The 26,971-nt window shown below is 45.2% G+C and overlaps 1 protein-coding gene across 2 annotated transcripts in view; it reads left to right on the forward strand.

Moving 5' to 3' along the window:
- Positions 1-26,971, forward strand: part of CYTH1 (cytohesin 1) — a 71,658-nt gene that overhangs the window by 12,335 nt on the left and 32,352 nt on the right. Inside the window, exon 1 of one of the 2 annotated variants that reach the window (XM_061144652.1) lies at positions 20,365-20,512. The exons of the other annotated variant lie outside the window; for it this stretch is intronic. Within the exon in view, the coding sequence (XP_061000635.1) occupies positions 20,485-20,512 (28 nt within the window). The 5' untranslated portion in view covers positions 20,365-20,484. Of the gene's footprint in view, positions 1-20,364; positions 20,513-26,971 lie in introns of those variants that run through there. 2 annotated transcript variants of the gene reach the window in all.

A 26,971-nucleotide genomic window follows, 5' to 3' on the forward strand; every position in this document is an offset into this window, starting at 1 on the left:
ACTGAATTGCTCTTGGAGATCTGCAGCTTGGAGAAAATAGGAACCTTAGAACCCTTTGGATGCGAAAGTCAGGGGGTCTCACATGTAGGAGACCACGTGAGGAAGGATATGTACTTCTGAGTTACTGCAGGAGTCAGACTGAAATTTAGAAAGTTGCTTGTTTACCTGCCCACCTGAAGTTGGGAATCTAGTAAATAGGGGTTAGAATAGTGCTTCCCATACCTGGCTTATCTACAGCATCGCATGGGTCATTTTAAAAAGCAATTTACTCTAGGGCCCTGCTCTAGCCATGGCTAATGAACCAGGATCCTCCAGGGTAGGATCCAGGAATGAGTGAATGAGTACAGACACACACACACACGCACACGTGCACACGTGTACACACATATTTTCAAAGCACCTGAATTCAGGAGCCCAGATGTAGAAGACCAATTCTTGGGAAGCTTGTGCTGCTCTCCTTGAGGTCACGTTGCTTGGTCCTGTCTTGGGTTAGAGATGGTTCCCTTTATTTCCTGTGTTTGTTTGAAGTGATGGTGTGGGGATTTGTGTCCAGGATTACAGGAAGGATTGACTGAGTGTTAAATGCAGTTTTTTCCCAACTGTAACCATCTAATTGATGTGGTTTTGCTTTAGGCCATTCAGAATTCCCCTTAGAGGGTTTTGAGCTTTCAAGCAGAGGTTCATAAGAAAAGGCTTCGCGGATCAAAGAAGCAAAAAATAACCAAGCTTGGGTTTTATTTTTACTCCTCTATTATAGCTACCAAGTTCATCTGCCTCCCTGCTTCAGCTTCCTCAAGTGTCTGTGTGGTTTTAGTTTTTGCTCCTTTTAGAAAGACACCTTCCTTGTGTGTTGCTCAGTTGCTGGGCAGCTGCTGGGCAGGCACCATCCTGGAGTCCTGATCTGCACGGCAGAGGAAGTGACCTGAAAAGAGTCTTCCCCCCTCTCTCTCGGGACGTGGATTGCCAGGCATGTGAGGTCTGCGGAAGGGCTGAGGCCCAGTCACCCGCCAGAGCAGCTTCTGAGCGGCTCTCAGCCTCTCCGAGGGTGCTGGTAGACAGTCTGGCTGTGCTAGGCTGGCTGTAATTGTGATGTCCTTCTTACTTGGATGAGCTTTGAAAAGTTAACGTTGTGTAAGACTTTAAAACACACGCACAAGTGGATGGAAGAATGTAATGAACTCCTGTGGACCCATCACCACAAACATTTTGGTGTAGTTTCCTTTCAGTCTTTTTTTTTTTTTTTTTAATGTATATTCCTACATGTCCACCGACCTTAAGTCCTTCTTGGAAAATGTAGGATTTAAAAAATAAGTTTAAACCTCAGCTTCAATCTTAAGAGACTAGCAAAAAAGAGAAAATGAGATCAAAGCAAGCAGAAGGAAGATATAAAAGAGCAGAAATCAGTGAAATAGAAGACAGAGCAGCTGCCCAGAAAAGTTCCCACCTTGAAGGGAAGTGGATTAGCAAAGAGGAGGAGGAGGGCCTCCACTCCATTGATCACAGTTCAGCAGTCGGGTTATATAGTGCTGAGCAAGTGGCATGGTAGAAAGAGCACTGGGCATGGAACCTGGCCTCTGGGTCTGGTACTGTCTCTAAGGACCCTTTGATCTTGGGCAAGTCACTTGGCATCACCAAGTCCCCTGAAAATATAGACAGTGGTATCTTTTCTACCTACCCTGCAGAGTTGTTGCAAGGTCAAATAAGACAATGCATGTGAAAGTAATTTACATATAACAGCTGGAAAAAAAGTAAAGTATAAAATTTGATAAGGAGAAATTTGAAATTACTAGATCAACTGAAGCTCGGGGCTTATATGTGTGGATTTTATTTACAACAATGATAACAACAAAAAGTTTAAAAATTAGTTCCAGTCGTTCTGTGGAATGTTTTGTAGCTTTTTAAAGAAAGATAAATATTTTTCTCTGCCCTTGAAGTGTATATATGGATGAGTTTTTTGGTGGCATCTGCTGGGGAAGGACCCCATCCTCACAGGGATGGCAGGAGAAGCAAGATTCCAAAGAAGGTGCTGGCCGCTGGCTGTCTCCCCTCGGCTCCGTGGGGGCTGGAGGCAGGGAGCAGGCCTCATGGGGTCAGACAGTTTGTCACATGGAGCCCAGCAGAAGCCGGAACCCAGGCTGGAAGTGCTGCTTCCCCGACACCAAGGCCCATGGGGTGACAAGGTGAGCCCAAATGATGGCCACGCTTGAACTGGGTTAGTCTGCAGCTGAGGAACCAGCTGCCTGGGGCTTAGCACCTTCCGCAGCAGACAAGCCCGCCCTCCCCGGGAGCCACCTGGTCGCGCTGTGGCCTCCTTGGCCGACCAGCTGTGACAGAGTATGTGCAGGGATGCTCAGGCCCCATGGTGGCCTGACTCTGCCCAAGGCTGTATAATATGGTTGCCCCATGATTTGATTACTTGTCCTTTCTTGTTGGTCATTTAGAAGTTTCCTCTCTGTTGTGTAACAGGTTAACCCTATAAATATCGTTGTTGGTAAAGCTTTGCCCACGTTTCTAATTGTTTTCTTAGTCTAGACTTCTGTAAGTGAAATCACTAGGCCAGTGACTAAAAACTATTTTTTAGTCTCTTGATATGTACTTCCAAGTGATTTTCCAGAAAGTTCTGTCACATTTACATTTCATACTATGATATATATGATAATGTTTGTTAATTTATCCTTCTAAACATTGAATTGTTTTTTAATGTAACTTTTAAATATTTTCTCTCTCTTCACAGTGTTGGTAGGGTAGCTTTATTCTAAGACCTTGGCCTGGTGTTCGTATAAATCAGAATGGGATTTATAGCAGCTTCTTTCCCAGGTCATTTCTTGTTAATTTAGTCAACAGATATTTATTGAGGACAAACTAGAAGCTGGGCACTCTGTGGGTCTTGGGATTTAGACATGAAATCTCAGGGACCTGGCATTCTAGGTGCAAGGAGAACTTTGACCTTTAAGCAAGAAAGGGAGCTGGTTTTTCTGGATAGTGTATGTTTCATCCAACTGTATGTGGAGTTCAGATGAAGGTTTCTTAAGAGTTAAGCAAGGGTGAGAACTCATCTGCTTCCCACCCTGTGTTTATTGGACACAGGTCAGCAGTTGAACTTTGTGTTCCTGACTTTTCAGCACTCATGTGTCCCCTTGCAACTGACAGGGCCTTTTTATAAGACATCTGCATCCACAAATTGTGTTAAAGACTTTTGAAAGTGAGTCTACACAAACCACGATTTAATCCTGAACGGATAGGTTTTAGAATCCTTTTGTGTGAGGATAGGGAGAACAGTGCCTGTTAGGGACTTTCTGGTGGAAAGAAGCTTAAACTTGACCTGGTAACTTTGTCTCTTACTACTCTTTCCAAGGTGCACTGACTGGGAATTCCCTGGCGGTCCAGTGGTCAGGACTCTGCCTTCACTGCCAAGGGTCTGGCTTTGGTCCCTGATTGGGGAACTAAGATCCCATAAGCCACATGCTATGGCCAAAAACAGAGAAAGAGCAAAATGCATTGTCATGGATCTTTCATCTGTCAGCCTTAATTTTTACCCTTTGGCCGAAGGCCACCTTATGCCTTGGGCAAATTATCTTGTCTTCTCTCAGGGGCACAGACTTGGGGTAAAGACACAGTCTCACCTGCCTTGCAGGTCATTGTGAAAGGTCCAGTGAGATGCTCTATGTACATCAGTCGGGGGCGGGGGGGACACACAGCAGGAGCCTGGAGAGTGAAGTGATGGCTGTCATCTGTGGCCACACTGGAGGGCTTGGTAGGGCCGCCACAGATGCTAGGATACCAAAGGTGATGTTGAAACAGCTTACTTAGTGATAATAAACACATTCATTTCCATTTATCTTTTTGCTAAAAACTTTTCTGGTTCCCCCCTATTGTAGTTTTTTAAAAAATTACTGAGGTATAATTTACATACAATAAATTGTATCCATTTGAAGTACAGTCTGATGAGATATATTTGGCAGATTTATACACCATTGAAACTGCTATCACAGTCAAGATACAGAACATTTCTCTGAAAAGGTTCTTCAGGTTCATTTGCAGCCCATCCCTCCCTCCACCCTAGGCACCCTGGATCTTTTTGTCACTATATATTAGTTTGTGTCCCCCAGAATTGTATAAATGGAATCATACAGAGTATTCTCTACTGTATCTGGCCCTCCCTCAGCATGAAGTAATTGAGGTCATTGTTGGGAGGTCCGTCTTTCCTCTTTACTACGGAGTGGTGTCCCACTGTCTGTATTTATCCAGTCACCTGTCCTGATCGTGTGCATTGTTTCTGGTTTGAGGCCGTTGTGAATAAAGCTGCCGTGAGCTGTCGTGTAAAGTCATTGTGTGGATGTGTTTCATTTCTGTTGGGTTAATACCCGTGGATGGAATGGCTGGGTTGTATGGTAGGGTTTTCCTTTTCTCCTAAAAAATGTTTTATTATATGTAAGAAATGGTATGTACAAGTAGTATGTAACTAGTTTAAAATGTCTCAGAAAAGCTTTTGTTTAATGTAAGTATAATATGCAAATCAGTTAAAGTGTGTTTTAGTATATTATCATTTTGCATCAGTTAAAAAATACTGGATTTTCCTAGAAAAAACAGTGACAATAAAACTTGAAACAATCACAAAATAAATGAAAAAAATTTTTTTTCCTGTTCTTGTACACAATTCTGTGCTTCCTTAAAATTGAAGAGAAAGCTTCACACAAAAATTTCTAAGTATAAATTCTTGGGGGTGGGCAAATGCACCCAAGAGCACAGCAGAGTCAGAGTGGGGGCGGGGCGGCCCTCAGGAAGGGTCTCCCTGTATCCTGTGTGTGCCTTGCAGAGTTGCTCTGTGTATCTAGGTAAGCTGCTTCCTGGTAGCTCGTGGCTTTTGTCCATGATGTTTGTGAGACAGACACAGCGTGGACAGGCCTTTGATGGTCACCTTATTCCTCCTTCCAGTGCAGCCAGAGGACGGGCGCCCTCTCAAGGCAGCAGTCAGGCCTCTGCCACCCACTGAATTGCTTGTGCCACTGGCACTCAAAGTGTAAATCTTTCAAAAAGAGGGAAATGGGAGTTAAATATTTATTTTAAAAGGAATTATTCTGTAAAATCTTTTTGAACAGTTCTGTTGTTTAGGGGTTTTTGGCATTTGAACTACCAGGCAAAAAGTTTTCTACTTTGGAATTAAGGTATTAATTAAAGATTATTCTAAAGAATCAGTGAGTTATGTCCCCAGATGAGTTAGATGGTGGGAGTTAAAAGTAGTTTAACTTAGAGCTGGGAAATTAGTCCTTTCATAATTGCAACGTGGCTAGCCGGCGATTTAGTCCACCTAGCACCTTACTATAGACCGTTTTCTGTCCTGACTGTTAGTACTGCTTAGTTTAATGGCTGTGATGCCAGGCTCCCTCAGGTCATTGTGTACACCCCACGTGAGGAACAACGGGCGCCAGCAGCCCGCTGAGCCTCCGTCTGCAGCCCTTCAGCCTGCGGGTGGCTGGGAGGCTCGGCCCCGCGTCCTCGTGCTCCTGCTGACTCGTCACCCAGCTCACTCAGGTCCGTACCTGCAGGCTTCCGGAAGGAGGGGTAAACTTTGGCGAGACTGCGTGTACTCTTTTTCTTGATGTATCCTTGGATGTCTTGTTTCCCGCCCAGGCCGGACTGTCGTTTATGAAACAAGAAGTTTTGTACTCTACAGGATATCCTTTAGTTTTGTATTTAATTAGACATTTTACATTTTCAATATAGGATTCAATCTGTCCCATTACTTTGTGATAAGACATTTGTGACATTATCTCCATTTACTTGGTCAGTGTTAACAAACTCACTGATATGCTTTTGCATAGTTATCAGTCATCGTCTTAACCACTGACAACATTATTTGTCCTGATAATCCCAAGCCAGTTAATTGATGATATTCTCCTCCTATTAGATATGTTTTAAAGGTAATTTCTATGAAAGTTGCTATGAAATGCGAATGATAAAGCTCTTTCCTTTCCAGTGAGAGAGAGAGCAATGAATAACAGCCCCTTCTTTTCCTGCCATGTTCTGAACTGCTGGAAATAGAAAAAGGAAGAGGAAAGTGGAGATCAAACCACCAGGCTTTGTAACTGGTGAAGAGAAGGCATCCCCCTAACGCCAGGCATCAGGGAACAGGTTGCAAATTTGTAAAGTAGGTCAGGTTTCTTTCTCTTTCTAACCCCTAATCGGATCTTTTGAACATTCAGAACCGCAGGCTCCCAGGACCTTCTGCCTCCCGTTTCGGTGCTGAGGTGGTGAGCAGGGGCCCTGGATCCACTCTGCTTAGTGCCATGTTTTTGGTATTTCTGTTGGTGATTTCTCTGTTTAAAATGGCCCCACGCACAGTGCTGAAGTGCTGACTGGTGTTTCCAAGTGCAAGAAGCTGTGATGTACCCACCGAGAACACATGTGTGTTCAGTGAGCCTCCTTCAGGTCAGAGGTGTGTCCTGAAACATGCTCACATATTGGTCCGTGGCGGAACTGGAATCAGGGGCTCACAGGAACCTAGCCCTGTATTCCCCGGGACCTGGCTTCAGTATTTGGCAGTTCGGGTTTAAGAGTGACTTTTCTAGGAGCCTTTCTAGGATGCTTGAATTAGGAGGACTGACTGTATTGCTAGCCTTCTTTCTCGCCTCTAAGCTTCAGGCTTAGATGGCTCACTGCCTCATTTCTCTTCCCTCCCCACCGAGACGTCTAAAGGGGGCCTTGTGCTTGGCGTGGCACGGAAGAACCCCGAGATGTCCCCATTCTAGGAAACAGCATGTCCACCCACGTGGTGTGCAAACCGCATGTTGAGAAATCAACCCCGATTCCTCCCTTTCTCTCATTTTCCACATTCAGTTTCTTAGTGGTGCTGTCCATTCCACCTCCAAACATGGTCTGAACCCCCTGCTTCTCTCCATTCTCCTGCTGCCACATGAGTGGAGACCCCTGGCGTTGCTCCTGGGATGCGACCCCAGCTCCCTGTGTCACCCTCACTGTGACCCTGTATCCCGTGCCCTCCCCCTTATGGACACCTGACCAGCTGTTCCTTCTCAGGAGGACCCAGAGGGAGCAGGCTGAGAAAGATTTTGTGGTTTGAGTCCTTGACGTCACTCTGGGTGATGGTAGCTTCTGCAAACAGACCTGCCTCCAAACCTGGTAGGAATATTTTTGAGACTGGAAAGGAGGTTTGCTTTTTTCTTTTTATAGGGAAAATAGACATCAGAACAGTGGTTTAAGAGCTTGAAGAAAATCTTGAAGAAATGCCCCTTCAAGAATAGATTATTAGAGTTTTCTTATTTGTTTTGTATTTCACTGAAACCACCTGTCTTCTAAAACAAGGAGATTAGATTTTAGACAAAACCATGGTTTCCGCTTAGTTTGTTTTTAGAATCAGTGACGGGCACCAAGAAGAAGTTCGGACTGGCTGTGTGTGTGGCACTGCCTTCCGCCTTCTCTGCCCTGCCCTGTGACGCAGGGTGAGCGTGGTCTGTCCCCTCCTGTTCCTCTCTCACGTGGTGGCTTCATCAGCAGGGCCCTGGCGCCTTTCCATGGGTTCACTTTGCACTCTGTCAGCTGAGTAAAAGGATGGGTCGAGTGCACCGATTTTATAACGTCCGTCTTGTGGTTTTACGAAGAAAAGGGGTGATGTATAATTAGTAAGTCAGAAAGGGAGGGAAGGAAACAGGAAGAGAATATGCAGCACTTGTGCATCAGAGTTGATGTCCAAGGCAAGAAAGAGTGGGCAGGCAAGCTCTTGGATTCTCCAGCCCCACCTGTCCTTACTCTGAGCTGTCAGAGAGCTTTGCTTTCATAAACACGTGAATTTCACACCATAATGACACTTGTTTTCATATTTGTTGAAGGCTGGCCACTTTTTCTAAAAACTATTAATTGAATTTGGTTTAGAAGTGCACAGAACACCCAGTGAATTAATTTGATCATTCTCCCTGACATTGCTCATATTCCCCTAAGTAGTAAAAGTATCAGATCATTTCTGGAAATATCAATTGAATTTATCTTCAGTGGCTAGTGCTTTTCATGTATTACAGTTAAAGAATGAACTTGCCTGATAGCTTAGTCACCATTGTCCCCTACAAAACCTTCGGCTTGTTTGATTCATAAATGTTTTCCTTTTGATGCAGGACAGCATTGAACCCATCCATTCATCATCCGGTGGGTGATGAGTATCGCGTTGAGCTGATGGAACACCTAACGTGATTGCTCTGTGATTACCTGAGACCGTAGGACGCTGGTTCAGCAGACGCTTTTCATCTTTGAGAAGGGGAATCTTAGTTCACAGAGTCATAAAATGTTTAGAGGGGAAGTGAAAAGTGAAAGTGAAGTCGCTCAGTCGTGTCCGACTCTGTGACCCCATGGACTGTAGCCTACCAGGCTCCTCCATCCATGGGATATTCCAGGCAAGAGTACTGGACTGGGTTGCCATTTCCTTGTCCAGGGGATCTTCCCGACCCAGGTATTGAACCCAGGGCTCCTGCATTGCAGACAGATGCTTTACCGTCTGAGCCAAACCTACCATAAATCTGAGTCAACACCTTCAGCTTGTTTCCTGTATATGTGGTGTAGTAGGTGACAGTAAGAGGGTCATGGGAGGAGTCTCAGCAGCTGGACTTTGAAGAATTGGTCTTGTAAATTTCAAATGCAAACATTTGCCACCTTGGAAAAAAGAAAACCGTGTTACAGAACTAAAAACAATAAAATGAAAAGCAGCAGTTCCCTGCACCACCTTGAGATCCTCCTCCTGAGGGGCAGCCATTTTGAATTTTTTAAGCTGTTCAACAGTAATCTTCTCTTGCTTCTTGATGGCCAGTTTCAGACCTGCTCTGCGGACTTTCTGTTGAGCACAACACTGCCAAGCCTCGTAGTATTCGGCAATCATTCTGTCTTCCTGGTACCACTCCTTGTTTTTCCTGGAGCTATTAATTGCCTCAACTTTTCCCTTTGCCCAGCTGTCTTTGAAATTATCAGTTGTTTTCTAAAATACGGCAGCTGAGCCGTAAGCTTATCTGTGATGTGTTTTGTCTGCTTAAGTGCATCAGTCAGTTGTGTCCCCCTGGATTGTGCCCGTCATTTTTCTGCTCAAATCTAGATCAGTTGCTCTTAGGTCTGCTGTCTGGCCTTTGTTTCCACTTCCCCCCAGAGTCATTTGGGATTACCTCTCTGTTGAATCACCTTTTCCTTCGTCTGTGTCTTTCCTGTTTTTGATTTACCTTAAGTACGTTCTCTAGAAGTTTCCTTCGAAAGGGTATGTGGGAGGTCTGTGTTCTGAGTCCACATGTTAGAAAATGTCTTGGTCTGTCCTTAACACTTTTTGGACTAGGTATAAAATTCTAGTAAAATTTTCTTCTGATTTTGAAGACTTTTACTTTACTTTTTTTTTTTTTTTTTGCTTATCATTCTGCCTGTGAGATTTGTCCATGTTGTCTCACATAGTTATATTCACTTTTACAAACACACGATATTTTATCTTCTGGATATACCACAATTAAAAACCGTTCCACTCTCACTGGACATGTAGGTGGTTTCCACTTGGGGGTTATCACTACAAGTGCCGCTGGGACTGTTCACGTTCGTGTTTCCTGGTATTCATGTGAATGATGTATTAGCATTTATAGGAAACTCAGTCTGTGATTTTTTTTTTTTCCCAGCTCTGTCATATGTCAAATGTTTATATCTACAAGGGTTTCTGGGCTTGTATTCTGTTCTGATGATCTGTCCCATGTCAGGACCACCCATCTTATAACCCCCAAAACAGAGAAGTAAAAACCTACTGGGATTGTGCTTCGCAGTGACAAATCTATATTGAACCTGTAGATCCTCTGGGAAAAGTGACAGCTGAGAGTGCTGGATCCTGAGTGTGCTTTCTCTCTCCATGGATTTAGGTCCTCTTTCAAGTTTTTCAACAAAATTTTAGAATTTTTTTCCATTAAACTCTTACACATTGTTGAACTGATTTATCACCCAATGTTAATTAAATTTGTGGGCTTTCCTGGTGGCTCGTAGTAATGGACCCACCTGCAATGCAGGGGATGTGGGTTCAATCGGATCAGGAAAATCCCCTGGAAAAGGAAATGGCAACCCACTCCAGTATTCTTGTCTGGGAAATCCCATGGACAGAGGAACCTGGTGGGCACAGTCCAGGGGGTTGCAAAAGAGTTGGACAGGACTTAGCAACTAAGCAACAATTTAATTTGTGCTTTTATATGTTGACTTTGTAACCAGCAGTCTTGTCAACCTCTGTGAATGATTCTAACAGTTTAGGTTGTTTTTTTTTTTTTTTTTTTTACCTTTTCTATGTGGATAGTCAATCCATAGTGAGATAATCATTTCCTTTTTTTTTTTTTTCTTTCTTTACAATCTTTGTGCCCTTTTCCTTGCCCCATTTCATTGGCTAGAGCATTTGGGCCCAGTTCTGCTGGGGCTCCCTGGCTGAGAAGATTGGGCTTAAAAAACCCTCCGGCACAGTACCAGTGAAGTTGCTGAGCGTGGACACCCTTCATTTCTTCCCCATCTTAAGGGAAAAGATTTCAGCATTTCCCCACAAACTGTAACATTTACTGTGAGTTGTAAATACCTTTCATCATGTTGAAAAAAAAAAATGCGTCCTGTGTCTAGTTTGTCAGGAGGTCTTTTCAGCCATGGGTGGCTGTTCAGTTCTTTCAGTAATTTTCTTGCAGGTACATGTGTCACATCGTTGTGACCGTGTATTATGCAGCTATGTCATGAGCTAGTCTAGCCCTGCGTTGTCTCACATGATAACCACTACTGAGTTCTTGAAGTATGTTCTCAGCGTAAAACAAATCCAGGATTTTGAAACTTTAGTACAAAAAAAAGGCAGAATATTTATTATATTGATTACATGTAGAAATGGTAATGTTTTAGATATATTGGGTTAAAGCTTATTATTAAGGTTATTTTTTTTACCATTTATCTTTTAGTTGTTTACTGTGTAAGTAAGTAAGTGTAAGTGAAAGTTGCTCAGTTGTGTCTGACTCTTTGCGACCCCATGGACTGTAGCCTGCCAGGCTCCTCTGTCCGTGGGATTTCCCAGGCAAGAATACTGGAGTGGGTTGCCATTTCCTTCTCCACATTTTCTGTGTAATTCTTGCCAAAAATACACAACCTCAGTTGCATTGGGAGAAAAACTGCAGGCAAATCCAGATTGGGGAACATTCTACGAAACAACTGAGCAATACTCTGAAGTGAAAAGGTCATACACTGAGACTGGGAATGGTCATGATCAGACTGATTGCAGTGGGGTCTCCTGGATTGGATCCTGGACTAGAAGAAGAGGACCTTATTGAGAAAACTGAGGAGGTTCCAGTAGGTTTACCGGGTTGCCTATTAGCATTGTGTTGATAAGATAACCTTAGGGGAAGTTGGTTGGAGGACATATGGCAAGTCCATGTTTATGCAGTTTTTCTGCAGATCTAAAATTTTTCAAAATAAAAAGTTAGCTGCTCATACTGGTTGACTCTGGAATTCAGTTTCTGAATCTCTTTTGCGGGTTCAGAAAGATAGATAAAAAACAATGTTGATTTCACATAGCTTTTGATGGCAGAGTATTGTAAACAGAGATTCACCAGTACAAAATCAAAGTATAGCGTTAATACAGATTTTACTGTGGGATGTACCAATTTAAACAATTGAGGTAGATTTATATGCCCTGACATAGGAAAATCTCTATGAAAAAAAAAAACTTGCAGAAAATCATATATTAAATTTAACTTTGTGATATAAGAAGTAAAAAAAAATGTACTTTTATTTTTGTATTTTATATGTTCTCCATCTTCCTCCCCACCCCCAGAATGTAGTAATCATGTACTCCTTCTATAATTTAAAATAGGGAGACAGTAAGTATGGTATTTTCTGTCTTCAATGAGATCATCCTCTTTTGTGTGTTAGAAAAACTCAGAATGATTATTTAATATTTATGCTTTATTTTATAAGCAGTTCTTTGATAAAAATACAAAGACCTAAACTCAGCCCTTAGGAAAAGTTTCTTACTGATTCATATTTGTGTTTCTTAAACTAACCTCAGTGGAGAGGGGCTGTGTTTTAGGCAGTCTCAGAGTTAAGGGAATTCACAGGTGATGACTTCTCCGCTGGAGGTGTCTGGTTCCTGTGCCTGGGGCGTGTGTCCATCGGGCTGAGGGAGCACTCTGCCCTGGGAGGGACCCGGGGCTTGGTATTGGCAACCGTGGTCACATGGCTCCTCAGCTCTCCCGTGTCTTCAGCGTTCTTCATCGTGGAAGGGCGATGGTGGTGGTTGGGGTGCTGCCTGGTCTCCTGCAGGTGGTTTTGATGCCCGAGAAATTCTGTATTTCTGTGACAACATCTCTGTGTCTCTTTGGAAACTGACGCGGCTTTTGAAGGTTACCTGATTGGGTATGGTGCAGCAGCACGTGTCCCTTCTGTCAGAGTGACAAACCTCAGGCTGTCCAGCAGCACCATGAACCTGGTTCATGTTTGGAATTTTGCGTTGTTTTGTCTTTGAATCTGCATTTCTCAGGTCTCTTTTTCCTGCAGACTTCTTTCCAGGTAGGTTTCCTGACTGGGAAGAGAATGTGCAGCCCCACCAATACAAATGTCATTCTGTGGCTTTGGGTATAAAATCATTTTCAAGAAGAGTAAGGTAATTAATTGGACTGAGGGTTTGTTCAGTGGAGGGAAGTTAAGTTTGGGGCCCATAGTCTTGGAAGGATGAATGATCACTATGCGAATGACAGAAATTCAGGTAGGTCTTTGTGGGTGGAGGGACTCTGTTGGGGTGACAGCAGACAAGCGGGGAGATAGGCAGGACCATGTCTTGAAGGGCCTCTTGTGCTGGGCAGTTCTATATCTAAAATGCCCTTCCTCTCCCAGACAGTGCCTGCTCACCCATAAAGGTCACCTCTACTTTTCTCTTCAAGATTGTGACCCCAAGGCAGTATTTGAATCACCCCTGATCTCCTCCTAAATGCCAGATATAGCCACTAAGATTGTGGATTTTCTCAAAAGTCACTTTTCTTTTTTGGACTGCTCACGCCCCCATTCTTCCTGCTGCCCCCAGGGACTGATTTTTGGTGTTCTTTCTCCAAGAGCTTGGAGCACCCGACCCTCACATCCTAGTCCTGAGCAGACCAGGTGGTGGCTTCAGGTGACCTCTGCCACCACCCAGGGCCTCCAGAGACCTGTGCTCTCGCCACCTCTGGAGCCCAGCACCCAGCTAGCGTGGCACTCAGCACAGTTCAAACTGAACACACAATAGAGATCCAAGTCTTTTTTTGAGGGAATGCAGAGTACTCAGCCTTGAATGCTCCTTGGAAGGACTGATGCTGAAGCTGAAGCTCCAGTACTTTGGCCACCTAATGTGAACAAGCTGACTTATTGGAAAAGACCTTGATGCTGGGAAAGATTGAAGGCAAAAGGAGAAGAGGGGGGCAGAGGATGAGATGGTTGGATGGCATCACTGACTCAGTAGACATCAACTTGGGCAAACTCTGGGAAATAGTGCCAGGGAGGAGGCCTGGCACTCTGAGTCCATGGAGTCACAGTCAGACACAACTTAGTGACTAAACAACAACTTAGCACTATGTTTTTCAAATAATGAGCACCAGCTTTGTGAACACCAGCTAGAACATGGTGGGCAGACCCTCAGGTTACCAGGGGATGAGACTTCTCCTAAGGACACAGGAAGTGGGAGGTTCAGCCACCATAGTGGCTCTGGGTCCCCGAGCTCAGGTCTTTTCATGGGGAAACAGCTTTGGGAATCTAGTCATGCACACAGTGCCTCGTTAATTTCATTAGTCCATGTGGTGGGGAACAGGAAGCAGGAGGTTCAGAGGAGAATATAAATGCACCTCACATACTGCAGAATTTTGGAACTGAAAAGCCTGTGTCCAGTGTTTCTATTTTGGGTTGGGGGAGGCTTTTCTTTAGTTGCAGCAAGTGGGGGGCTACTCTTCGTTGCAACGCACAGGCTCTACGGTGGCTGGGCTCAGCAGTAGCAGTTCCTGGGCTCTAGAGCCCAGGCTTAATAATTGTGGCACATGGGCTTAGTTGCTCCACAGCATGTGGGATCTTCCCAAATCAGGGATGGAACCCATGTCTCCTTTGTTGGCGGGTAGATTCTTTACCACTGAGCCACCAGGGAAGCCTCGTGTTTAATATTTCAATAATTACTGCACCCCACACACACACTCCTGGATCCTTCTTTCCCGCATAGCACCTGCTACTTTCTAGCATGCTAGTTAATTTATTATTTATTGTGAATATTGTTTGTTGTCTGTGTCTGCCTGTGTAACATAAATTCCCATTGGTCATCACCTAGTCCCATAAATTAATCACAGTGGCAAACCAGTTTTCATATAACGAAAACCTTTCAGGAAATGAGAACAGTGGAATATCACCAGAGCACGCCCTACATATTAGGTAGAATATGACTTTCTTCTGTATACATTCAAAAGGTAATGTATTTGCAAAAATGGCTAATTGTAAACCTTTTAACAATCTTCTCGTGTAGCCAGCAGAGGGCAGCACAGTTCGAATTTATCACATCTAGTAATTTTGACTTTATTTTAAAGGACATTTAAAACTGTAGCAACTGCTTTCAGATGTAGTTCAGTGTTTATCTCAATATCAAGTTTAATTTTTTTTTTTTTTTTTGCTGCACCATGAGGCATGTGGGATCTTAGTTCCCAACCAGAGGTCGAACCCAGCCCCCCTGCAGTAGACGCACACAGAGCCCTTACCACTGGACCGCCAGGGAATTCCTCAGCGTCTAATACAGTATACTGCTTTCTCGTTTGAGTCATGCTACTGCTTCTGTGTCTTTGTGGAGGAAGACGTTTCTCTTTAGCATCACGAATAGGTCGAGCGCATGTTTTCTAAAGCACACAGGACCAAGTTTCTGAGTGTGATGGTGACGACTGGTGTGAGTCCTGTGGGGCGTCATTCCATCACCACTGGGGGGCGCTAAGCATTCACCCGGGCTTCTCTCAGGGATAGGGCTGCTCTCACTGGCTCCTGGAGGACTGGATCCACGTGCAGATCCCCCAGCATGAAGGTCCTCATTGAGCCTCTGGTGATGTGTCGACCCCCTTTTAAAGGAAAATTGCACAGATACTCAAAACCACATGGTTCCCCCCCCCCCCCCCCCCGTTTTATGGCATTCTATGGCATTGATAGTGAATTTTCTTCACATGGAAATTAAGATCAGATTCTGAAGAATTACACTTTTCTCTTTTTTTCCTTGCAAAAGTTAATGACTCTTCTTGGAAAAAATTGAAATTCAGATTGTCTAAGTAAGACAAAGGGTAAAAGGACATGGCTTAGGGCTTTTGAAAAATATCTAATTGACTTTTACTGTTGATGATAAAACTGCTAAAAATTCTGCCTTACAAAGTATGTGCAGGTAACAGTAGTGAGGTGCAAGTTAAGTGCACATCCAGAAATTTTTTATTTGCATTCTCTGCAACAAATGCCTAGTATTTCCTTTGTCCTCAAGTCTTTTTGTTTTTGTACATTGCCGATTTGATGCTGTTCATGTGTATGAGGAAAAACAGTACAAATCCATATTTTTCAAGTAACCCAAGAAGTAGAAAGAAAGAAAGAAAGTGAAGTCGCTCAGTTGTGTCCAACTCTTTGCGACCCCCTGGACTGTGTAGCCTGCCATGCTCCTTCATCCATGGGATTTTCTAGGCAAGAATACTGGAGTGGGTTGTCATTTCCTTCTCCAGGGTATCTTCCCGACTCAGGGATCATACCAAGGTTTCCTGCACTGCAGGAAGACTCTTTACTGTCTCAGCCACCAGGGAAGCCCAAGAAGTAGAAGTAACTTTCAAAAGACCTTTGCAATATTTCTAGGCAACTGCAGGTTTCTGTCTGTAGAAGATTGAGGTTCTTTGTCATTTTCTGTGTCACCTTACAGATGCACTTCTGTGGGTTTTTGGACACTTGCATGATTGTGTTCTCCAAGCCCTTCCTGTTGGCAGCTTATCAGGAAAGATCTAAGCTGCAAAGAAAGAGGTCATCAGGAAACAAAATGACATATCTTCAGATCTCAGAAATTCCTCTGAGATTGGAGATATGGAGTGACGCTAGAAACTGGAGGGTGGGTCTGAAGTCACGACAGGCAGTTAAGACACCCAGTTCTTTTCCATCTCCTGTAGCAAGGCGATTTCTCTTTACCTGTGGTAAAACATGGAGATCAGGTTGTAAGGGGAGTGAGGGAACGTGTGTGTACTTACTTAGGAGCTCCTTTCCCTTTCTCTCTACTTACCTGCCCAGGTGCTACTGGCCAGCTCTATTGGAGATCGTGTGTCTTTAGGTCACTGCTCAAGAGAAGAACCTACAGAGCCCTACATGCAGTGTTTCTATGTGTTAATTGCTTTATTATTTTACAAAGACACTCACCACTCAACAGGCCATAGCTACTACACAGTTTTTAATCAGATTGTCAGTGCCTCTCTCTTAAATATGAAGAAATAGCCTCAGTTTACTAGACATTTAAGGACAATCCCTGAACATGATAGAACAAAGTAAACAAAAGAAAAGAAATTAAAGGAAAAATTAAAGAAAAGAAAAGAAATTAGAGGAAACAGGTCATGGAAGATATAGAAGAAAACTTTAAAACTCTATACTTAAGAGTCTCAGAAATTATATTAATGAAATAAGAATAGGATGCTATCAAAAAGATAAATTCAGAGATTAAGAATGAGTTCTTGCAGAATAAAAATAAAAGAAATAGACTTCCCAGATGGCTCAGTGGTAAAGAATCTGCCTGCAATGCAGGAGATGCAGATTCAGTTCCTGGATCCAGAAGATCCCCTGGAGAAGGAAATGGCAACCCACTACAGTATTTTTGCCTGGAGAATCCCATGGACAGAGAAGCCTGGCAGGCTACAGTCCGTGGAGTGGCAAAGAGTCTAACATGACTTAGCAACCAAACAAATACCAGAAATAGAACATTCAGATAGAAAGATTGGAAGCTAAAGCAGAGAATTGTTCCGGCTGTTGTACAAAGTAGCACAGGATGGGTGGCACAGATGTTTGTTTCTCACAGTTGTGGAGGCTGAGAGTCTAAGGTCTCAGTGCTGGTGGATTGGGTTCTTGGTGAGGGCCTCCTTCCTGGTTTATAGAGAGCTGCGTTCCTGCGGTGTCCTCACGTGGCAGAAAGAGAGCTAGCTAACTCTCTGGCCTCTTCATATAAGGGCACTAATCCCACTCAGGTGGCTCCACCCTCATGACCTGAGCACCTCCCAGAGGATCCATTTCCAAATACCATCACATTGTGCATGTGGGGACACAAACATTTGGTCCATTGAAAGAATATTTCCTAGAAAGCAGCTCAAAAAGAAAAGGAAAAGTAGGAGTGAATAGGTAAGAATAATTAAAGGATCCACAAGAGAGGTCCAGTTAATAATAATGTCAATAGATGCTAATAAAATGCTAATAAAAATGTCAAAAAACAAGAACTGGGGGGAAAAAAAGGACAGAAATTTAATTATTAGAGTATAAGATTTCAGGCATAGGTTCTACCTGATGGCTAACATAACATGAAATTTCATAACACTCTGCATAGAGAGAAGGTCCTGAAAACCTTTCCTGATAGGGGAAAGGGTCACATACAAAATATTGGGAATCAGAGTGGCACCATCGCTACCAGCAGTACAGGAAGAGGGAGCAGTAAGGGGATGCCTCCACTTCGCGGAGGAAATATAACTTCACTTAGAGTGCCACACCCAGCCACAATGTCAGGTGTAAGAGAAGAGACATGCAAAATTCACAGCCCCGGTGATGAAAACCCACTCCTTCACAGCCTCTCTCTGTCAGTTGTGAGAGGATGTGCTCCATCAAAATGAGGGAGTAATCCCAAGAAAGAAAGAAAGAAAACATAGAATCAGAGACTCAGGACCAGTGGTGGGAAACAGTGGAGGGAGTCCACAGGGTGGTCCCTAGAACTTGGGCCTCAGAACCTTAAGACTAGGCTGAGCAGAAGCGTGGAGGTTTCTGGAGGCCGTCTCAGCAGACAGACCACAAGTCTGACCATATTGACGGTTTCATAGCATGGTAGAGAGTTTGGCACTGAGCAGATAGACACAAAAAGCACCCTTAATGCCGTTATGTGGTTATTTTAACCGCAGTACATTATGTAGCTAGGTTTTGAGCAGTATTTATGGGAATACCAAATACTGATTTAACCAAAAATGTTTGTATAATTATACCAAGGGGGTGTGTGCATGTGTGTGCACATGGGTGTGGTGTGGGGTAGAAGCCGAGTCTTCATCTTCCGTGGCAGGCAGTTGATATCTAGAGTTGAAAACTCGAGAACAAGTGGTGTAACTAGTTATTTTGCAGCAGAGAGGTGATGAGCAGAAGAAATAGCCGAGAGACCTACGTCTATGGAGCATGATTTTGGAGGGGGGAGTCGGGCAGGAAGCTGTGGTTTTCTGTTTCAAACCGTAGGTACTACCTGCTTTCTGTGATGTGTGTGTCTTTTGCTTAGAGAAGCAAACCAGGCGTGGTGGTGAGAGAGCCTGGAAAGGCACAGGGTCCCAGGAGGAGGGTGTTGGCGCCGTGCTGATTACGGGACTGAGAACTTCGGGCCTGGCTCCTGGCCTTGGGGCTTGTGTGGTCAGGATGGTCAGTGTGGGTTTGTGCCCTCCCGGCCCCACTCTCTACACTCTCCCCAGCCCTCTGGCCCTTTGGATTGTCCAGGCAGCTGAGGTCAGCTGAACCCTTACCTGGGGTCCCCTCCACTCCACCGCCCCGCAGGCCTGGCCTGGTCAGGGCCGCCCACTCTCACCGGCCCAGGGCTACATCTCTCCCTGTGGTCTCCCTGGACCCTGCCCTTGCTCTTCTAGACCGTCACTCCCACTGAGTGTGTGTCCGTCTCCTTGCGATTGCGACTGATGTGGGTGTTATGCTGAGGAAAAGACTTTCCCCAGAACATGATGTGAATATTCACAGAAGCTTTCTTTCAGGTTACATCCTGATAAGCACATCATAAGTTGAAAATGTCATAGGTCAACATGTATGTGATATACGCAGACCGAGCAGCGCAGCTGAGCACAGCCTCCTTAGATGTGCCCAGAACAGTAAAACGGCCACAGTGGGGCCAAGCCGCCTGATGCGCAGCCCGTGCCCCTGTCTCCTGCGGTGACTGGAGCACTGTCCTGACATGGCGAGAGGAGACAGAGCGGTTGTCTGCGTCCAGGGCGGCTGTGAGTGTCCGTTGGTCCCCTTCGGGACAGCGTGCTGACAGGGGGCTGTGCTCGCTGCCACTGCTCAGCAACACAGGAGTGGATCGGACCACGTACTGATGACCCAGAAAGAGCAACATTCAGAGTATAGTTTCTACTGCCTGTGTATCACTTTCACGCCATAACAAAATCGAAAAGTTATAAGTCAACCGTTGTGAGACTTCCTGGGCAGTCCAGTGGTTTGGGGTCCATGCTTCCGCTGCACGGGGCACGGGCTTGATCCCTGTTGGGGAACTAAGATCCCTCATGCCCCACAGCATAGCCACAAAAAAAGTCAGTCTTTGAAAGTCAGGGACCATCTGTATACTTAGCTCTTGAGGTGAATATGTCTTAAGAAAAGGATAAATATATTCCACATATAGTATATGTGGTTATTATATGTAGTAAATATGGCAGATGTAATGAGAGATATAGATATTGATATATATATAAAGAGTTAAATATGTAAAAAAGAGAATGAGAATATAACATAGAAAACAAAAATCTGGATGAATATTAAGAAATGTCTGAAATCAGTGGTTATACCTGAGTGATAGGATTAAGCCCCCCCCACTATAATTTAATTTCAACAATAAACGTGTCATGAATATATTAAGAGTATGCAGAAAAGAACAGTTTGGTGCAATATATTAGAACATAGAATGGGGATGAAATTGAACTTATATGGGAATGATGCCCTTAGTTGTTTTGGTGTGGGTTTATTTTTTTTTTTTGCCTCTAAAATCTGCCTCCTATTTTTATCCCGTGACCTCATAACATACTGTAATGATTATGATCTCTTAGTCACGCTCTTGGGAAATGTGCTGTTACCTCACTGTGAGACAACCTGAGGTTTTTAAGTGATTTCGTTCTAAGAAAGTACTTGGGAAGTGAAGAGAGAAACGCCAGCTCTGTCTTGCTTTGGGTGAGTCTGAGACCAGAAGTGCCACTGTTCCTCACTGGACTCCAGCCTCAGACTGCTTCCAGGGAGGAGGTGGTTAGCCTCTAGGGAGCTCCTTGAGCTTGACTTCAGGAACTGGGTGGTGGCCGTCAGCTGGGAGTGACGCTTCTGTGGATGGAGGCTGATTGGTCCAGGAGCGCAGCCAGGGAGTTCCCCGGCAGTCCAGGAAGCAGCTCTGAGCTGTCCCAGTGTTGGACGGCCCACAGGTATTCCCGCCCTGCCTCCCAGGGCTTCGCACTCTGAGCTCTCCTTTGAAGTACAAACTCCAGCAGCCTTCAGGGTCCTGCTGTGACAGAAAAGATGGTCCTTAAAACCGAAGAAGAGGATGGTGAGTCTCAGTCCTGGCCTGGGTGTGTGGGGTGAGGCTTAGGTATCTCTTTGGATCAACATGTGACGACATGTGCTGTGTGACAGACAGTTTTACAGCCCCTTGAGGAGTACCAACTGAAAGGCTCTTGCTTGTGTGTGTGTGTGTGTGTGTGTGAGAGAGAGAGAGAGAGAGAGAGACTGTTTTTAAACTGAAAGTGTCCCCCAGCCCCCACCCCACTCTGCCTTTTGTTGGGGATCCGCCCTGGGTGTGTCTTGGTGGCGTTTGCCCTCCTACTTGGCGATGGTGTCTGACTTCCTGAGTCTGAGTAACAGTCTTAGAAGCGCTGAAAGTTGCGTGTACACCAGTGTGACACTAAAAAAGGAAAGATCTTAGAGACCAGGTTTGAAAGTACCTGAGGATGAAGAATAAGCGTGAGGTTCAGGATGAATAATAACTGTTTTTATTAAATAAAAATGTAACAGAGGGAATATCCGTAGTTGTTTGATCTTCCTCTTTTGGTATTAGGTAAGGACTGAAGCCTTGCAGGGTCGGGGGAACTTCCTTTGTCCTCTCCACACCCACACTGTAAACTGAAGCTGTGAGTAAAGGGCTCACAAATTTTGTGGATTCTAAGTCCCAAAAGCTTTTGCAGAAGGACTGGCTTTAAAGCACCCTAGGTCAGGGCTCTCAAATGTCTTGAAGTTTTGTGTGTGGACCTGTGTATGCTTTATTGTGATACTTTCATCAGATAGCCATGTATTTTTTGTGTGTTTTGTTTTGATTTTTGTGACATGTACACACTTTTGTGTTTTATTTATTAATTTATGGCTTCCCTGTGTCTTCGTGGCTGCACACGGGCTTTCTCTAGTTGCAGCAGGCGGGGGCTTCTCTCTAGTATTGGGGCACGGGCTTCTCACCGTGGCGGCTGCTCCTGCTGCGGAGCGCAGGCTCTAAGCGTGTGGGCGTCAGTTGTTGCAGCACGCAGGCTCAGTAGTTGCGACTTGCTGGCTCTAGGGCGCACGGCCTTCAGCACTTGCGATACAGGGGCTCATTAGTTGGGGCTGGAGGGCCCTAGAGCATGCAGGCTTCAGTAGCTGTGGTGCGTGGGCTGAGATGCTCAGCAGCATGTGGAATCTTCCCAGACCAGGGACTGAACCTGGGTTTCCTGCGTTGCCAGGTAGATTCTTACCCACTCATGCCCCCAGGAAAGTCCCAGATGGCCACGTTTTAGTGCCTTTAAAACAAGAAGCAAAATACATACTGGTTTGTAGATGGTATTGGATGATGTGAATAAGTCAGAAATAAATATTAAGCTGTTTTTCAAAATGGACTTTGTGAAAGTGATAATAAACTTTAGGGGTCCTTTTTATCTTTTTCCTTATCTGGTTCACTGTAAAATGTATTTGAAGTTTCATCTTTGTGTCAGATGGTATCATGGACCACACCCCACCGGGTGGCTCGGAAAGCTATACTGTGTGTGAAAGCCTATGGGGGAGAGGGGCATTTGGTCGACAACACCTGGCATGTGAGGAGGAGATGATGAAGCAGTTCTCTGTCAGGGCTGAACTGCCCCCATTGGAGGTTTTGTATCTGAAAGGTGTGTCCACCGTAGCCACGGTCTCTAGCTCGAAAGGGGACCCTTGTGAGAGTGGGGGAGGACACTGGTGGATGATGCTGGGGTGGTAGGGGTGCACTGGCCCGGCCTGGGCAGAGGGTGACTGCTGCTCGCTGAGCTGGTTCTTCCCTCTTGCTTGCCGCTACTCCTTCCTGGTGGCCTGGCTTCAGACCTGCTGAGGTGGTGCTAACAATCACTTTAAAGTCAAAATCAAGGGGTTCCATGCCGTTGGCTTCTGGCCATCCTAGAGGCTTTAACATTCAACATAAACTGCTCAGTGTGTGTGCTTTTGATTCGTGGGTGGGAGTAGAGCTAGGGCATTTAGAAATCAATTTTTAGAGATAGGATTAATGGGCAACTTTGCTTTTGAAAAAGTAGTCTTCAGAATGGGTGGTTCTCCATTTCCCTCAGCTCCCCCCACCCCCCCTCCGGGAATGTTTCATCTTGTTGTTTGTTTGATACATTGGGGGGCACAGTGTTGCTAAGATAGTTGCCCCTAGGTACTGAGATGAGATGACAAATGGCATTGGGCGTATGTGGAAGTGAAGGGAGCAAATGGACTTTCCCGGGTCAGTCCCCAGCATCCCGGGAGGGCAGGGGAAGTGTCAGCATGTGCTTCTCACACAGCTGCATTGATCAGACCGTCACCCTAAGGGCCATCCAGCACAGGGGAATGAAGTTTTAAAAAATGTCTCTAAAGAAGTCAGATCTTACCTGCTGCATGAGAGTCTGCAGTCCTTCAGTTACAGACATGGCTTTGCCTCTGTCCTTCCCTGTTACTTAGGCTCATCAAGTTCCACTCTAGTTATGCAGGTGCATGTGAGTGAGACCTAACCAGTGGCCAGTTATGCACATGTGTGTAAGGATAGTGTCCAGTTATGCAGGTGTGTGAGACTTAACCATTGTACTGAATTGAGCACTGTTTTCTTAGCCGCCTGAGGCTGTTTTTAGCTGTTATCTTTTGAATGTTTGACCCCCCTTGGTTTGCCTCTGAACCTTCTCTCTGGACTCGGATCGCAGCTCCCTGCTGAGGGGGATACGAGACCCTCACCGGCACAGCTCAGGCTGTCTGCTGGGTGCCCCGGGCCCTCAGCGGAGCTGTGCTCACTGTCCCCAGGCACTCAGCTACTCCAGCCTCCTCCCCTCGCGTGATCCTTGCATCCACGTTCTCTTTGCATCTGCTCTGTCCTCAAGTCCAGGCTCTGAGGCTCGTCCTGAGCAGCCTGGCTGCGGTGGCTGCCTGTGCCGCTGCTGAGGGCTCGCCCGCCTCCCCTGCTGGCCTGTCCTCTCTGTTCTGTGCAGGGCAGGGCTGAGCTCTTTAAATGCCTTCCCCAGCATTGGCAGGGCATATGCAGATGCGCAGTGAGTACTGAGCTGACGTGGCATGATTATTCCGGGGAGAGAAAAGAAAGAGCTGACAGCTCAGCCAGTGAGTTTGAGTTGGCCTTGGTCTGTTCCTGGATTATTTATACTCATTGAATCTTACCTCATCTCTAAACTGGAGGTAACACCGCATACATAGTTCATTGTCAGGAAGTGCGCAAAGTTCACAATTGAGCTTTGTTGTCAAGTTGAAATAATGGAAATAAAAAAAGATTTTAGGTCGTGGATCTTATGTGCGTATAAGTTAGTATTATTTGTAGGAAAATATACTGACTGGAATGGAATTAAGTAGAGTATCTCTCCTTTAGGACGCTGGATTTTCAGGTTGCATCTGAAATACTCTGTCCAGTGGTAACTTACCCCTTATGCCACCCTCTCAGTGTGGTCCTTGCCATTGTTCCAGCCTCCCATTGGGCAGGTTGCTGAGGCTGAGAGGAGTTTTAATCCAGAAAGCAGAGGTGCTATAAGTGCACACCCCATAGATACTCCCCACTCCCTTCCTCATGCATTGAGTTTGTATTTTGCAGAACCAAAAATGGTTACATCTCTATTTTTAAGCAAGAGCTCTTGGCATTGTACAAAGCACACATCTCAGCAGACCTGCATCACCATCTGCCAGGACCAGTTTTGAAGGGGCCTCTCTCTGGTCTGGATTTCTTAGGCTCTGGTCTGGATTTCTTTGGCTCTGGTCTGAATTTCACAGGCTGTCTGTGGAGCACACCAGCGTGAGTGGCTGCAGCGCTGAACAGGTCAGGACTGCCCTTTCTTCTTGATGAAGGAGGTTGAAGAAATGAAGCTCAGGTTCTGCTCTGAAAAGAGTGGACCCTTATCTGTCATGTGAGGCTTTCCACAGCCTCCCAAGTTTTCTTTGCTGTGGAACATAAAAGCATAGGGCTGGCTGTCGGTGGTCAGGACCCAGCATCCGGGAGGCAGGTGGGGTGTGGAGGGCAGCAGGTGGAGTTGTCTGAGGAGCCAGCATTGTGGGAAGAACAGGCAGGGAGTGTGGTCTTGGCAGGACGCAGGACTGGGGCTTTAGCAGCCCCCAGCCTGTAGAGTGGGCTGCAGAGCCAAGAGCAAGGGAGATGTGGTAGATCTGGACAGGAGGCGTCAGGACCTTGCCACTCAGCCCTCCCTGTTGCTCTGGAAGATTCGCTGAGTGTGTTTGTGGTGGTGGTGGGGAGGGGCTGACTGGACCTACATATAGTTTGCTGCTGGTTACCTTAAAAGTGGAGGGCTAGACCTTCTGCACATTTTATATAGTATCTATTTCTCACTTTTCCCTTGCATTTTGCCAGTCTTCCAAAGGCACCTTTACTGAATTTACGTTGTTCTTGTCTTTGCTTCTCTGTTTGCTGAAGCCAAGCTGAGATTTCCTTTTTAGAAAGATTCTTGTAACAGCTTCTGTCTTTTCCTGTTACCTTGTGAAGAGCTTCTGCTCATGGGGACTCAGATGGGTTCACCTTGCAGCTGGGACTGTCACTAGTTCAGACGGGCCACGGGCTCATGGGATGCTGGCTCCCAGGGCACGTGGAGCTCCCCCAGGGCTGGCATTGGGCAGTGCTGCTGAGACTCGCTGCTCTCAGGACCCACGTGTCCTCCTCCTGAGCCCGTGCTGGGTGTGACACACCAGGGAGAATGGACACAGAAGTCAGGCTTGCTGCCCTCAGCTCTGCTCATGGTTAGGACTCGCCCCGCCACTTCCTTCCCTTCTTCCGAAGATAATTTCTTGACTTTTGTATGGTTTTCCTTCTTTACCGTACAGAGAAATCATGAAAGCTTAACTTCCGACCTAGAAAAATGCAGCACATTTCTTTTCCAAGTTAGTGACTGTTTCTGCATCTCCTTTCTTTCTGGCATCTTGAGTCTCTTCTCCTTTGTCTCTTCTGTTAAGAGTTCAGGATTCTGATTCATAGAAATCCAGTGGAATCCTACATAGACAACACAGCCTGATGGTATAGTTCCCCCCAGGGATTTTACATGCATTATATATAACAGGACTCCAAGTATGTTCCTCCCACAAAAGAAATAGTTAGGCATAAGCTGAGCAAATGTTTAGGGGTAATTGGCTGGTGACATTTCCATATTCTTTTCTGAACAGAGATTTCAGTGTAAATTTTTGCCTTAGTTTTGGATCCAGATAAACAGAAAGGTATAAAGTGCGGCATCGCTGCCTCCTCATTCCCTGTCCACACTCCTTGTCTCTGAAGAGGGTCCCTGTCGACAGTTTCAAGTGCATCCTTCTCAGATCTGTGCATTTCCCAGCATCAGTGTCACATGCGTGGTGTCCTGTTCCTTCTCGTGGCACTGTGTCTGGGAGATCTTGCTGTTCTGGCATCTGTGAGCAGCTCACTCTTTTTAACGACCAAATTGTGTGTAAGTAGTTTTTTTCACTTTTGCAGTTTTGAGAGCATGTCCGTTGGGTAAGTTCTTAAATGCAGTTGCTGAATGGAGAAGTATTGTGCAAAGCTTACGCCCTCTACGCTCCCCCAGCAGAGCCTGGACCCTTGTGCCCTTGGCAGACACTTGTTTCTGTCAGGCTCTCGGGAAGCGGTGTGGCATCCATTCTTTAACGGAGAGTTGAAGCGTCCGTCCTTCATGTCTGGCCGTTGTGTTTCGGTAACCTGCCTTTTATGTCCTTCATGGCTCGTGTCTATCTTTGTCTTACTGCTCCGTATGGTGCTCTCCTTGTGGAAAGAAGTTAGCCCTCTGTCATAGATTTTGTACATTTGTTGTCCTGGTTGTTTACCTTTTAGCTCATAGAACTTTATTTTCCATTCAGAAGCCTTTCATTTTATTATAGCAAATTGAACAGATTCTGAGATTATGACCACATTAATCTGTGCTTTATTCTAGAATTTCTGTAATTTCTTTTTTTTATATTAAAATCTTTGATTCAGCTAGAATTTATTCTGATGTAAATGAGGTAGGCATTCAGCTTAGCTTTCCCTCAAATGGGTAGCTAATTGCCATACCACCATTGACTGAATAATCCTATTTTTCTTTATATTTTTGTATCTTTTAAAAGTACTTTCTTTATGAGACTTCATGACTTGAAGTGTTTCAGTATTTCTTGAGCTTCCTTTCTGCTGTTTTCCTTCTCTATTGCTGAAATTTCAAATTATTGACACCTCACTTTAATCTCTTGGAGAAGGCAATGGCAACCCACTCCAGTGTTCTTGCCTGGAGAATCCCAGGGACGGGGGAGCCTGGTGGGCTGCCGTCTATGGGGTCGCACAGAGTCGGACACGACTGAAGCGACTTAGCCGCCACCGCCGCACTTTAATCTCTGGCAGCAGCTCTCTCACATTACCCTTCTTCCTCTTCATAGTTGCCTGTGCTATTCACATATGCATTTTCCATGTGAACTTTAATATTGTTTTATCCGTCACACTTCCTGTAAAACTCTTGTTCGTAATGTAAATAGTATTTTTAGAAACCGATGTGCAAACTGAGGACCGCCTTCCCGCCCTGGGGTCCTC

The sequence above is a fragment of the Dama dama genome, chromosome 5 (assembly GCF_033118175.1).
Source record: "Dama dama isolate Ldn47 chromosome 5, ASM3311817v1, whole genome shotgun sequence".
NCBI lineage: Eukaryota > Metazoa > Chordata > Mammalia > Artiodactyla > Cervidae > Dama > Dama dama.